The 14,849-nt window shown below is 35.6% G+C and overlaps 1 protein-coding gene across 4 annotated transcripts in view; it reads right to left on the bottom strand.

Annotated features, from left to right (window-relative positions):
- The window catches only part of nalcn (sodium leak channel, non-selective), a 76,045-nt gene that overhangs the window by 59,927 nt on the left and 1,269 nt on the right, over positions 1–14,849 (bottom strand). Inside the window, exons 2-11 of one of the 4 annotated variants that reach the window (XM_028022335.1) lie at positions 11,732–11,845; positions 11,462–11,523; positions 9,307–9,447; positions 9,000–9,182; positions 7,259–7,342; positions 7,004–7,143; positions 6,774–6,902; positions 5,527–5,678; positions 4,746–4,888; positions 4,368–4,472 (exon numbers count right to left, since the gene is read on the bottom strand). In XM_028022335.1, coding sequence (XP_027878136.1) covers positions 4,368–4,472; positions 4,746–4,888; positions 5,527–5,678; positions 6,774–6,902; positions 7,004–7,143; positions 7,259–7,342; positions 9,000–9,182; positions 9,307–9,447; positions 11,462–11,503 — 1,119 coding nt within the window. In that variant the 5' untranslated portion in view covers positions 11,504–11,523; positions 11,732–11,845. Of the gene's footprint in view, positions 1–4,367; positions 4,473–4,745; positions 4,889–5,526; positions 5,679–6,773; positions 6,903–7,003; positions 7,144–7,258; positions 7,343–8,999; positions 9,183–9,306; positions 9,451–11,461; positions 11,524–11,622; positions 11,701–11,731; positions 11,846–14,849 lie in introns of those variants that run through there. The other 3 variants (XM_028022336.1, XM_028022337.1, XM_028022338.1) reach the window with 3 other exon arrangements.

The raw sequence follows: 14,849 nt of genomic DNA, 5'->3' as shown, positions 1-14,849 counted from the left end.
AGGAAAATCTTACCCCTTAAAGTTTGTCAGTTTTATTTAATCTTTGAAGCCTAATCTCTACTAAGAACAATAAATCTGGATAGAATATGGCAAAGTCCCGCAATAGAAAGTGTGGGACAGATTTTTGCCTCCCGTACCCCAGTCAACAGTTCTCGGGAGGCTGAAGAAAGGCTTATTTTACTTTGCCTTCTGTGACTGACATTAAAGTGTTATGACACGGCAAATTAGCTCTCCTCCCTCTAAGACAGAGATTTGGTACGGCAATGAGATTACAATTAAATTGGATGGTGACAAAAATGGCAATTTCTTTTAAGGTCTTTGCCATTTTCCCAGTAGCACAAGCATGTTCATGAATTACTAAACTAATAAAAAATGATTTGACAATTTCCCAAGGCGATTCACTAAAAACTGCTCATGACATCAATATTTGATGTTCTCACTGATCAAAAATACTTTCTGAGACTAAATTTTCCTTTAGGAATCAATCATAATATTTAAGAGCCGTAAGGCCTGAAAATCTTTGAAGTATGCAAAATAAATAAATCACACTCAGCCTTTCGATCAGTTTTCAAAGCAGAAATGTAATTTTAAAATGCACAATTGGGGAACAAAAAGAGTCTTCTGAGTCATATCCACTAGAACAAGAAAATACAACTGCAGATGCATAATTTCATGTCCAATATGGCACAATTTTGAAGTGCTTAGCCATGGAAAATGGTTATTTGGCTGCTTTTTGGAGACACACTAAAGCTTTCATAGTAATAGCTAGTAAAGAAGGCATCAGCAGAGAGCAAGACCTTAAGATGACTGTAGGTGTTGGTAATGAGCATAACTTTTCTCAGGTAAGTAACTACTTTTTCTTACTTATAACTAGCTGCAGCTGCATTATTATTTTTTTTTTGTCTTCTGTATTTAAGCTAAATGAAGAAGAGGTCATTCAACCCAATTTGCAATCTGACTAGTATAACTCCTCTTCCTACCACATCATGTAGAAATAGATTGAAGTATTTTTTTTAGGAGAAAAATGGCATCATCTTGTGAAAAATGAAACAGAACAACCACTTTTAGTTTAAGTGTCGTGACAAATGCTGTCTTCAGAATTTTGTTTTAAAAGCTAGATACCAATAGTGCAATTAACCCATCAATTAAGTAAAACAAATTAACCCATCAATTCTCTATTATGTAGAGAAAAGTGTCCAAGTACTGGAAATCACTGTGGTGAATTACAGGAAGACTGAAATTGAATAAGAGAAGCCCCTCTGTATTATTATTTTTTTGGGGATATCATAAAAAATTAAGTTTTATCATGATGATGCACCTGATGATGCTTCCAAGTGCCAATAAATAACAGTATAATTGGAATAGTTAGTTGCAGGTATTGCTCTTCTCAATGTAAATGCTATACTGACATAGCTTATTTCAACATGAGCAAGTTTTATTTTTAATGGCAATATTTAATATTTGTATTGGTGTGGTTAAAACCACATGCACTGATATACTGCTTAAAATTACTGCAATTTCTTAAAATACTTTTGACTTTCAATCTCACTTTTATTGTTATAACATTTTTATTCATATTCCTTATCCATCCTGCAGTGTGCCTGTTTGTTAAGTCTCCAAGCTAGTGCAGTGAAAGACCATCGTTCTTAGCTTCTTTACTTTGGTGGCTCAATTGTGATACAAGTTGTTACGTCATACATTAAAATTTAAGCTGGTGAGTTTGCTGTGATCATTTTGTTGACTTTGGTGACTTATAAACAGGACAATTCAAGAAGTAATTCCTTTGATACTTTAAATCTAAAACATAAATGTACCAGGGAGTTGCACTTAAAATACCAACACACATATGTGGGTCTTATATTAATAACTGCTAATTATCAAGATCTAATTTCAATCCATGTTGGTATGTTTCCTTTTCCTGACAAAAATAATTCATCTGAAACAGTGGTTCTAAACCTTTTTTGAGGTACCGAACCCATCAGTGTCGTATGCGCAGTCACCAAACCCTTCTTTAGTGATAAATAAAATACATATTTTTTTTCCAAATTCAAGACATACTGTAGGTATATGTTTTTTTGCTGGTGCACAAAATGAGCAATGCATGAACGTCACTTTGCTCAACGAACAAAACCATGAACTCACAGCAAGTTACAGTATTAATTTATTTTGGCCCCTCAAAAATATTTCGGCCCCATGAAAGAATTTCAGACCCACAAATATTTTTTTTACTATTTTACTAATTAAAAATAAATTTGGATTTTTTTCAAAGAATTAAAAAATTTTTAATGACTTAATTTTTTTTATTTTAAATTTAATTTGTTTTTTTGTCGTTTTGAATCCACAAAATACTTTTTGGGGGCCAGAATAAAGTATTGCACAAATGATATACCTGCAAATCAGTCTGACTTCTGCTGTTTGTCTTTGGGAGACCAGTTCAGAGAGGCGTGGCTTCACCTTGGCAATTGCATCTTCAGAGCAAAGTCTGTTCATTTTCTTATTTTTTTGCTCGACATATTTAGTATGGATTAAAATATTAAGAAAAAAACCACGTGATGTAACATGATCCTCTGCAGCCAGTGATGGCCAAGCGGGGCGCGTCATCACGACTTTACACAAGTGTGTCGTTACCTCCGCGGCAGAGGCTCCGCCGAACCCCTGAGACCGATTCATCGAACCCCTGGGGTTCGATCGAACCCAGGTTAAGAACCACTGATCTAAAAGCTTTTTATAAAGCTTAAATTTTATTATATTCTTCTTATGAATACACGCAGCATTAATGATTTTCTGCCGATGACATTTTTGGACTACAGAGTTGTTGGAACTAGATTAACACTTAGACTAATCATATTTGTGTGCTGTTTATTCCATTTTAGTAAGTAGTCATTGGCAAAGCCCAGAAATATGACTGCAAAGATTACAAAAACCTGCCAAGAATCACATATTTATATTTAAACAGTCACTTCAATTCTAACACCAGTAAGAGGTAGTTCCTATGATTCAGTACCAGTGGCTTTTGTCATTTTAATCTGTAATTCTCTTATGCCAGCAAAAACATTTAAAAATTGACAGCTAGGTTTTTATTTAAGATTTGCTTCTGCTTTTGGTGGCTTATAATAAAGTACTGGATTCTTTCCTTGATATAAGACAAGTAAAAAAAAAAGAAAACATCTTGAAATATGCCAAATCCTAATCAAAACTCTGACTTACAGAACAGCCACAGATTCAATACATGCTTGTATTTGAGTCAATAAAGCCACATCCTGGAATATTTTGTGAATATCCTTCTAGACTCTCATAAGCTATAATGAAAGACCTATAGCTGAAAAGGTCCATATATGTACACTTCATGATCAACTCTCAATTTCCCAAGAAATCAAATGAAACAACGATTCATTACGAGTAGATGGATAATTAGTTCATTATTCAAAAGCATATTTTTAAAGAACCAACAGCCTTATGTGTCGGGGAAAAACTTACTTTGGATGCCATCATGAATGTTTTCATGATGGCCAACTACCCTGTGAACTTTTTCAGATTTCATTATGATACAGTTACAGACTTCAGTGTATTTTTAATGTGATTTAGTTAGATGAAATAACACAGAGAAGGACACTGTTGTGAAGGAGAAAAACATGCCCCATGGTTTCAAATATGTTTACAAATACAAATGTACAAAGTGTGGTGTCAATTTAAATTCAGCTTCCCAGACTTAACACTTTGTAGGAACTCTTTTTGCTGCAATCACAAATGTAAGTCTTCTCTACAAACATTTCACATCTGACATTTGATATTGACATTCTTACCCATTCTTTTTTTTTATTCTTTTACAAATTAGGTCAAGCTTGGAGTGGATGGAGACTATCTGTGAGCCACAAATGCTGCCACAGATTCTCAATTGGAATGGGATGACGTTGATTAGGCCATTTTAACACATGGATATGCTTTGATGTAAACCAGTGCATTATATGTTGGCTGTATGCTGTGTATGTTGTCCTGCTACAAAATAAATATCTACTCCAATCTCTAGTCCTTTGCAGCATTTAGTAGGTTTGACTCCTTTTAATAGGCTCCCCTCACCCCTGACTAGCTTCACTTTACACAAAGAAGAAAAGTATCTTCCCAGCACACCATTGTTAGTGTGAGTGATGTGATGTTAGCAGAATTGGTTTTGCGCTACACATAGTGTTGTGCATGTAAGTGAAAAAGTTTCATTTTGGTCTCATCTGAACATCTGTTGACAGATTATCCTAGCTGTGGAGCTTTATGGGGTTCACATTGAAAGGCAAGGGTGCGCAATATACCCAAGCTGTCATCATGACAATTTGAGGGCAACACTCACTTTATGTCTATGAGTGTGATAGTCGTACCTGTGTTGTAGCAGTTGATGTGGTACTGCTCCTCGACCCCCACATCTGCTGGAATTGAACTCTGATCTCTGCAAACGTCTCAATGATGACAGCAATAAACACATTCTGGAGTAGAAAGGACATGGGGAGTGAACCCAAGACATGCTAAGACAATTAAAAGTAAATGACCAAAAAAAAGAAGAAAGAACTGAGCATGAGCTCTCTTCACTATATATTAGATGACAGTCCTTCACTAATTAGCCCGAGAACGTTTTACTAACAAGGAGAAGTCATTACTCGGTAAAATATTGGGTGATGTCAATTAACCTGAGCTTTTTCATGTTTAACTGCCTTCTGTAATTATTATGGAAAGAGCAGTAGAAAGACAGAAGCTCTAACCTTGACAAGCCAAGCCAAGAAGAAAATGAGAGTTATAAAGTAGAAGTAGGAGCGCCAGCGCGGGAAACTGTCGATGGCTCTGTACATGAGAAAAACCCAACCCTCCTGTGATGCAGCCTGATACACAGTGAAGATACTTGTACCTAGAAAATGCAGAGCCAGGAGAAAAAATACAAAAATATTTTCAGTCAAAGATTTTCATACTTTGATTCAATTTGTTGAATCCAAGTTTACAGGCCAGTCAACAGAAAAGAGTATGACAAGACAGGAGAAAACATAAGATGTAGATGCACATGAGTTGGATACTAAAGCACTATTGGTCTAACACTGATTTCATACTTAGAGAAAGTCCTCAGAACAGACCTGCAGGTTATTGTTACTTTTAAAATTCGCAGATCTGATTAAACTATAGACAAGCAACAGCATAGGAACAAAGAAACTCTATATTTCAAGTTTTAATATAAGATTCAGAAGCAAATCCAAAAGGCTTGTTTGAGCAAGGCATACAACTGTGGCTCAGTCAATCCAGTTCTGGAAGGCAGAAAAACTTTTGACCAATTTTACACCATTTAAAAAGAAAATTCTACCAAGTACTAAGAAAATGTAAATAAACTTCAGAATCTGAAAGAAAGTCTAGAAAAATTATTACTTAGTAATTTGAATTATTACTTAACAATTACATAGTAAATATACAAATGTAAATGGCTTTAATAATTGTAACTGGCCAAAAACCAGAAGAGTTCAATCTGATTTAATGTCATACATTGATAACAACATGTACCTAATTCATTGAATCCACTGTAACCAAGCTCCTGTCTGGTGAGGCCATAATCTTCTAGATCCACACATTTAAACCCAAGAGGGCACTGGTAGCCCTCTCCATCAGGGGAGCAGTGAGTATCGGGGATGGCAAAGCTGTTCCACGTCACATTGCTACACAAAAGGGTAAAAAAAAACAAAAAACACATCTTATATAAAGTACCTAATAATTCCAAAAGAAAAACTGAATTTAGCGTGACTCAAATCCTTTTTATATGTATCACTTTCTTTGCGGTAAAGGGAGTTTCCAGAATCTGCTTGGTTTCACTAATGAAAACTAATTCTCTTAAATTGCCTGCCCAGACACTCATCCAAATTGTTTATTAGGGGTTACAGGATCAGAAGGGATAATTTAATGCACTGTCACAAAGGGCAATCAGAGGCACAATGATGAATCCTGATAAAGCTAATTATGCAGGCCTGAAATAGATCAACACGTCTTACGAAACCGAGTCATTTTTTGTGACGACAAACAGGAGGGAAATGAAGCCCAACATTAAGGATCAAAATGACCTATGAAAACAGAATACTAATGATTTTGTTATTTGAATAAATAAAAACCAAATGTTTAGAAATTATTCAAGCTCACCTATTTATGTCAACATATGCCCACAGGCATTTAAAAAAAGAAAATTACTTAAATTTCAACACATGGGAAGAGCATGTGAACATTGTTCTTCTCTATAATAGGTTTAAACTATAAAATGTATTCACAACCATATAAAGAGCATTGCAGAAATGCACAAAAAAACATAAATTTCCTGAATTTGAGTTCAATAAAGTACTTCTTATCTTAACACATTGCTGCATAATTGTAATGTGGAAGGAAAAATATATAGTGTTGTTTTTTTACAAATACAAATCTGAAACATGGCAGCTTATGTGGCTTTATATAAATAGCTTGCTAAGCAAATATGCACAAAATAAAGGTTGGATTTTTTTTACATATTTCAGTGTGAGAATATGCTATTGCAATAACAGATGTTATGTCTATATAATAGATGCTTTCTAGACAGAATTATTATATGTGAACATAAAAAATTATTCTATAAGAAAAAATTATGACAACCAGCTGTTTTAGCATCTATATATATAGTGATTCACATAATGTCACAAATCCAAGGGCAATACCATTACGTTTTCAGAATTATTCCATAAGAGAATAAAATATAAAATTAAAGAAGTGTTTTATTTTTACAAGATACTTACTGTTTTTCTGTATTATTTGTAACACAGTGACGATTGAAGGTTCCAAACATCTGAACACCCAAAATTCCATAGAGCAGGAGAAAAAACAGGAGGAAGATTGAGACACTCCAGATCTGTTCCCCCGAGCGTCTGGGAAACAGAACAGAGAAAGCAGATTTTGCATCACTACAAGGATTCATATCCACAAAGTGTCCACATACTTTTAAAAAATCCTCATCATAGCATTTTACTTCAGAATGTTGGTGATCCGGGAACGGGGGAGCTCAAAGCGGAAGTAGATCCTAAAGGCACGGATCATTATTAGCGCTCGCGGTATTCTCAACATTCCCCATGGAGACATCTGATCCACAAGCTTTGCTATTTCAAAAACCTTAACAAATAAGAAAAAAAATATCAGTAATATAAATAAAAGTGAGAAATGCAATATGCAGTCAAAGAAGCAATTGTATTTATTACTCTTAAAAACAATAAATAATGCAACTCACCTGAAGCACCAAGGAGACCCAGATGAAAAACACCATGAATCCATCAAACATACACCAGCGATCTTTCACATAGGAGTTGTCACCCTAAAAAGAGTCACAGAAAAGACTTGAAAGATAAGAAATATTAAATGGATTTAAGAATTTATATATTTGACAGCAAGCTAACAAATAAAAATCATATGTGGGGATATTTCAGACCATTACTTATGCAAGAGTAGCATTGCATGATGCTTTAATGCGTATGTTTTATCAAATACGTTTATTTTATTTGTTTTACTTAAAAGGTTACATAGCAAAAAATGCAACAAAGACATTTGAAATGACAGTGCCCACCCCGACAGATTGACCACAGCATTCCATCAGCCTGTTTTCAATGTGATAAGACAAAAAATTCAAAGACCCTATAGTGCAAAGAAGCTGAAATGCCACGGGGCCAGTTGAAACGGCCATCCTTAATTACCACTTACAGAGAGAGAGTGTGTAAGAAGCTCTTAGGGAGTCACTCTTTCTCAGGAAGAAAGGCTGCAAATGGAAGGGTGTGTGCTGAACACTCTACAGATAAGTACCATGTTTGATTACATGTACTGACAAGGGCAAAACCATGCTGTTACATTCCTACGCAATGTGGATTTATATATATATATATATATATATATATATATATATATACACAGTATATATACTCCAGTACTTTCAACAATGTGATAGAAGACAGCAAAAGTTGCAGGTGCCATTAAGTTCAATAGAACATAAGATAATTAAACATGAACCTTTTTACATTTACAGATATTGCTAAAAGCTCCCATAATTTTTGAATCATTTGTGAAATAAAAAGAATTAGCACAAGTTTAATGTTATTTAAATGAATAACAACCCTCAGAAGATGTGTCAGTGTTAAACAGAAAAAGTAACATGAAAAGAACCAGAAACAAAGGTGGTTTTTTCCCCCCATGCTAATGCAGGCCTCTAATTGTGAGGGTTTTTTTTTACTAGGGGCTGCACAGTGGCGCAATTGGTAGCCTTGCAGCAAGAAGGTCCTGGGTTCGATTCCCGGCCCGGGGTCTTTCTGTACAGAGTTTGCATGTTTTCCCTGTGCATGCGTGGGAGAACTAGGTGTGAGTATGTGCGTGTGTGTGTGTGTGTGTGTGTGTGTGTGTGTGTGTGTGTGTGTGTGTGTGTGTGTGTGTGTGTGTGGTTGTTTGTCCTGTCTGTCTCTGTGTTGCCCTGCGACAGACTGGTGACCTGTCCAGGGCCTCTCGCCCGGAACGTTAGCTGGAGATAGGCACCATCTTTTTTTATGTCTTTTCAACAAAACGTTCCTCAGAGAAACGTTGAAGACAACCACGTACAAACACACAGTAAGAGCAAGTGAGGGTCACAGACTAACCCATCAAAATAAGAAACGAATAAGATGCCAAATAACACATCAATAGCAAAGAAAAATATTCAAGATAATTTTAATCTCTAAAGGCAAAGCTGATCGGCTCATAATGCTCACACGTGAAGTTTCAGTATATGTTCCCTTCCATTTCTACCTGTGTTTAAATCTCTGACACATTGTAACAATAAAAACAAAAGTCTGTAACCAGCTGTGCCAAACATCCAGCCACTGGATTAAGGTATGAGAAATCAAGGTGTTAAGCTTTACATAACAGAAAATATGTGTTTTTTGTTGTGTACTTTGAGGTTTTGTGCCTCTGGGGACTATCATTAAAGTTATGAACAGTCGTAGTGAAACTACCTTGATGATTCCTCTTATATGCATCTTCGCTATCATCTCGGCAGTGTAGAGGAACATGAGCAGCGTGTCCAGGGTAAATGTCACATACTGTAGCGGAGGGTAATGCTCAAAGGTCTTAGGAGTGTTCATACAAACAGAGATGACACTGATGATGGCACAAGCTCGAAGCAAGGAATGGACCCACTGTAGGAACAGAACAGAAAAGGAAAAAAACAAAACAACAAAGTGTGACTGTTTTTTTTGGTTTTTTTTCTCTTACTGTGAAGTATTAACTGGTCAACTAGGCCTCTTATCCAGGTGGACTCACTGGTTTGTTTATCCAGAAGATGTCAGCACTGTCCGCAAGGGTCTCATCTGGCCCAAAGTCGGTCATGGGCTGGGCCTCGACCCGGGAACTCTGTTTCCTCTTCAGCATGCTGGGACTAGCTGTGCTATACAGAGAGTGGATCTGACAGGGAGAGGGAGGCGAACAGGACAATGAACAAAGCTAAATGAGGAAGTGGAGAGCACTCTGGCTACATCCAAGTCAGGGCAGTGGAATAACTATATTTATAACTCTTAACAGCCTAGATTATATCCTGAATGCATACACTTCTTGCATATGTAATGCAGCAAAGTCATTATTGGCCATATTTACATGGAGGTTAAAAAATGGGAGTTTGGTGGTAAACTGACTTTTATGTGAGGTTAAAGTTCTGGTCAGACAGTTGCATGCACTTAAGGACAATGAATGCCATCTTACTTTTGGTCTTTCATGATTAACTCAAATGTTTTTTTGTTTTGTTTTTATCTAGGGTGAAATGATTAAACAGTAAACTGAAGTTAGCTGTATTCTCAATATTTGGGATCACTGTGTTGCGGGAATACCTGGATATGTCCAAGATTCATCCACCTAGTTGAGAGAAAAGCTGAGGGATTTAGAAATTGTGCTCCTTCTTCTTTATTCTATTGACACTGGGCAATCCACCAGTACCACTGGCAGCAAAACAGATGCTGTCAAAACCATGCTAGACAGTAGGCACGGTAGTCCAACAGGGCAGTGAGGCCTAATAAAAATACATTAAAACATTGTTTGGTACAGACAAAGCAGGCTAACATTAAGATTTTGGAAAGCCCTGACCTCTACTGTATGGCAAATGTGTAGACTACACATAAAAGTTAGGTTCATGGCAGAAAATCAATATTTTTAAAAGAACTGGATTGGCCAAATATGTAGCAATACTCATACCTGAATCTTGCTGGCAGCTACTAAATGCTTGTGGTAGAGGTGCAACCTCCAAAGGGACATCTGGGGATTAAACACTGGTCGGGTCGTGTATCAACCAATAATGTAATAATGCACCACCTGGCAATGACTTAATACTTCTAACCATTTAAAATGTACTAAAGCCAATAATGTAGCAGCTTTCCAATAATGTAATGAGGTTTGTGAGTCAATAACATAACAACATTTTGCCAATACTATAATATGTTATTATGCTGTTGGATAGTGAGCAAGTTGATGCCAAAGATTGTTGAAAATGTAATAACTGAATAACTGCAGCCAATAATGTAAGAAGAGACCAATAGGTATATTGGATGTCATCGTTATATTCATTAATATACAATATATAATATTGAGAAAACGTTATGGTTGTATTTTTATTAGCAAGTCATTACCTTATTTTCGTAATGATATTTAAAATGCACAAAATATCACGATTGGCAGGTATTACATTATTGCCCTTCATTAGCTTACTGATTGCTACAATATGTTTTTAGATATCTCAACCAAAAATTAAAAATAAACTGAAATACATTCAAAGACTCAAGGGTTTGTCCAATATTTGCAAGTTTTTCTTCTGTCAGCAATTCACGATGAACAAATAGTTTGGATAAATAAAGTCCAAAATTAGTGACATGTTTGCTCCCGATCACAAATTATCACCAATTCACACCAAACAAACAGGTTAGAAAAATAAAGTCCAAATTTAATGACATTTTTGCCCCCGATGAATGTATGTAAACTTCTGATCAGAACTACATCTGAGTATGGATATATTTAATACATGTCTAAGCATTACCAAGCTTTGGTTTCTGTTAGATCAAGAAATTGTCCCTGACTTGAAATGCCAGAGTATTGGTTTATACTTCAAAACTAAATGTGCTGCATTGTTGAATGATCACCGTGATACACAACGTAGCACGCATGGAACACAGAACGAGTGTATTCACACTGGAACAGCTCCAGTAACTTACCATCCCCAAAAAGATCTTACAAGATCTTCATCATACTGAGTGAAAAGGCACAGGCAGCAGATCGTGGTGTAAAGAGTGTGACTTGGTTGTTACCTGTGCTTGCCAACATCTGCATGTATGTGTGTGTGAATGTGTGTATGCAGAAAAAAGAAAACTGTACAGGCCGTTTCAACATAAGAACACAAGAAGAAATGACACTGTGAATGGAGACAAAGCGCACATACCAAAGGGAAAAGTAAAGCTGAAATTGCTCCAGCACTGCACATAACATGCGATCAGGCATACCCTGTAAATAACACACAACAGTTAGTCAACATCATGGCTTATATGGTGTACAGTACACTACCCACATCTACAGTACGCTCATAGAGACAGGAATGCCCACCACGTCTGACATCGAGGCATATATGCGACACACTCTGTGATTAAGTGAGTGAGTGAGTGACTGAGGTGTTGTGGAGGAGGATGGAGTGAAGGAGGACCAGCGGACTCACTGTGAGGCTCCTCATTGGTGCATTCATCCCCAGGTCACAGAGGGGTGGAGGAACCAACCAGACTGAGAGAGATTACAGATGCGAAAAGGATAATGTCCCAACGGGTTGGTGGTCCTGTGGCAACCATCAGTGATCGGTAGCAGTCGGAAGAGCAGGAAAGATAAAAAGTAAGAAAACATTTTTACATGTGTAGCTATGTGTACGGTGCCAGAGTCTGCAATATACACAAACTGCCCTCAGTTTAGGTGAAGAAAACTCATTGTTATTTGACTTATTTGAAAATAAATTAAAAGAAAGTGTTTTGAATATCTACTGCAGAAAATTTGTTTGAACCACCATTTAATTTTTATTTCCAGAATTTCAAATAAAGATAAGCATAAAAGTTTTGCAGAGAGAAAACAAATACATTGTCTTCTATGCGATGTTGATATTTCTGGAATGCTATGTATTCCACAAAGACATGTTACTGTAAATAAAACAAAAACAAAAACATCCAAACTAATGAGAAGAACAATAGAGTTAAAAAATACTAGTACTTTCTGTGGTGTCATTCTATTGTGGAAATTCAATGAGAATTATCAATGACAAAACTGAAAAACTGCTAAAACCTGCATTTGTTTTTATACCTATATTTAAAACATCAATTGATGCTTTCTTATTTGTAGGCAAACTTGTTGAGAGCAATTTTGGAGGGACCAAAGAGCCACTGGAGGCTCCAGAGCCGTGGGTTGAAAACCCACAGCAAGGTACCCACTGTCTTGGTACCTTTCAAGAATGTTCATGAACCTTGATTCTGTTGTGTAATAAACCAATGCAAACTAATGCATATTGTGAATGTCAGAAAAACAAAATGTGGTATTTTGGTTGTTTTTTCATTTATTTATTTTTTACACAAATCTAAAACTTAAAGGGTTGCATCTCTTTATTCACAGTCCTCTAAATAAAGCCTTTACAGAACCAGTGTTTGCTGCAACACAAATCATCACACAGTAAGAAATGGTCGTGGTATCAACTTTTAAGTTCTGCCACAAATTCTTGATTTGATTTATGTAGACCTTGACTGGCCATTTGAACACATGAACTTGAACTAAACCATTCAACTGGATCTCCACCGACACTAAGCAACTATTGACATAAAAATAAGAATTATATTAATTTCCCTTTCCAACTATAGCAGCTTGTTTGGGTTGCCTTTTAAATCAGACATTTCAAACATTACAAATAACCGCAGCCTTAAAGTATACATTGCTTTACTGCTGAGGTTGCTGTGAATCTGTACTAAAAGAATTTAAATCCAGTAAAAAGAAAAACTTTGAAAAAAAATGCAACATTTTTCAAGCAAAAAACACAAAATTACACCAGCAGTACAAGCAAAACAGTGCAACTGTACCCCTCTCATTCCCTCACATGTTCTTAGCAATAAAAGAAACTGTCCACCTAATAAACCCCATGTAGTTGGAAGCAATTTTCCAGTGTAATTGCAACACTTAACATATGCAGATAGAGACGTGAGGGAGAGTGAAAACAAAATTGCAGGGTCTAAGTGCTATTATGTGGGAGTATAGCTGGCAAAGACTGCAATTACTTTCCCATTTGAAGAGAGGACGTGTTCTTCACTGAGAAAGATGTGATCTCTGGACAGAATAATTGTAACTGTAAGCATTTAAAAAAAAAAATCAAACTTTCTTTGTTGAAGTTTTGTTCGTGAGTCCAAAGAAAAATTGCAAATATTCTCTGTTTCTTTGATGTTTCTTAAAAAACTTTTCCGGCAATGTCAAGCAGAATTTGAGTGTTTACCATTCCTGTTGTTGTCATTGATCTCACTGTTCACCATTAGCCTCACCATACCTAAATTATAGTTAAAATGTTTGAATATATACCTATTATAATATAACAGACACATAAATTATTATTATCTATTGTTTTTTAGCATTTTATTTAGTTTTCAAATTGCATTACACGTTGCACCCAGGATCAGTGGGAAGTTAAATTTCAATTTAGCTGGAAGTGCTTTATATGTAGCAAATTGACAATAACATTGACTGTTATAAAAATCAAAACAACATGTAAATAGTTAGATTTTTATCAATTATATACTACTTGTAGAAATAAAAAGGTTGCATCTTTTTTACAAAAATCGTATTTTTTAGCCAATAAAAGAATAATTGATATTTAAAAAAAACACCAATCTATGCACTCCTCATCCCACCAATTCATTAATATGTTGATCAGAATTGTGGTGGAAACTTGAATCCATCAAATAAACTCATGGATCCATTTAAAAATGTTGAATGGATGTTTTCTTTGTTTTCCATTATAACGTTTACAATAATAATGTAAATTATAATGTTGTTGCTTTCTGTGACATATGCACATGATACGTTGGCCTTTAAAGGTATCATCTATCTTTTAATAAAATATGACACCGAGCAGTTAGCTCAATAGGAAAATTTGCAAAACAACTGATAAAGAGCTAGAACTCAGTCTGGAGGGAAAATTTGTCAAAGGAAAAATGTTCCACACAGTATAGATGAAAAAAGTGAACATACACAGCAGGTGAGCAAAACATTTCTGGTATTTTTGCAACATCAAAATGTGAAATATTAATAATACGGGGACATTTCAAAATATCACAAATTTTAGTTAATATATTCCAGGTGTGATTAATATGCACTCTGCTTGGAAATAATATCCTGCCTAATAGAGTCTCAATCCAGAAGACATCTGCAAATGACATCGAGGACAGTGTTGAAGATGCTTAATCGCACAGTGAATGTTGGAAGCATGCAACAGATGAGAAAGTGAAGAAAATGAGGATTTATTTCCACTGATACCGTCATAAGACTATTAAACATTAATCACGCAAATTGCATGACATCCTAATATGGAGCAGCACTAATATAGGCCACCTCAGTGTGTTAGCAAAATTACTTTGAAGGTTTAGTTGTGAGATTTCTATATTAATAAGATAAAAGGAGATTTTAAGTCATTTTTACATCTGAAATGAGATGTTGGAACATTTTCCTTTGATTCTCAGTAGGGTAACAACAATAAATCAACCTTAATTTTCTTATTTTTGAGACATTAGCAATGATACCAGTTAAATATAAAACTGATC

Source organism: Xiphophorus couchianus, chromosome 7 (assembly GCF_001444195.1).
Source record: "Xiphophorus couchianus chromosome 7, X_couchianus-1.0, whole genome shotgun sequence".
NCBI lineage: Eukaryota > Metazoa > Chordata > Actinopteri > Cyprinodontiformes > Poeciliidae > Xiphophorus > Xiphophorus couchianus.
Note: the sequence above shows the minus strand (reverse complement) of the source record. Positions and strands in the feature narration are given on the sequence as shown.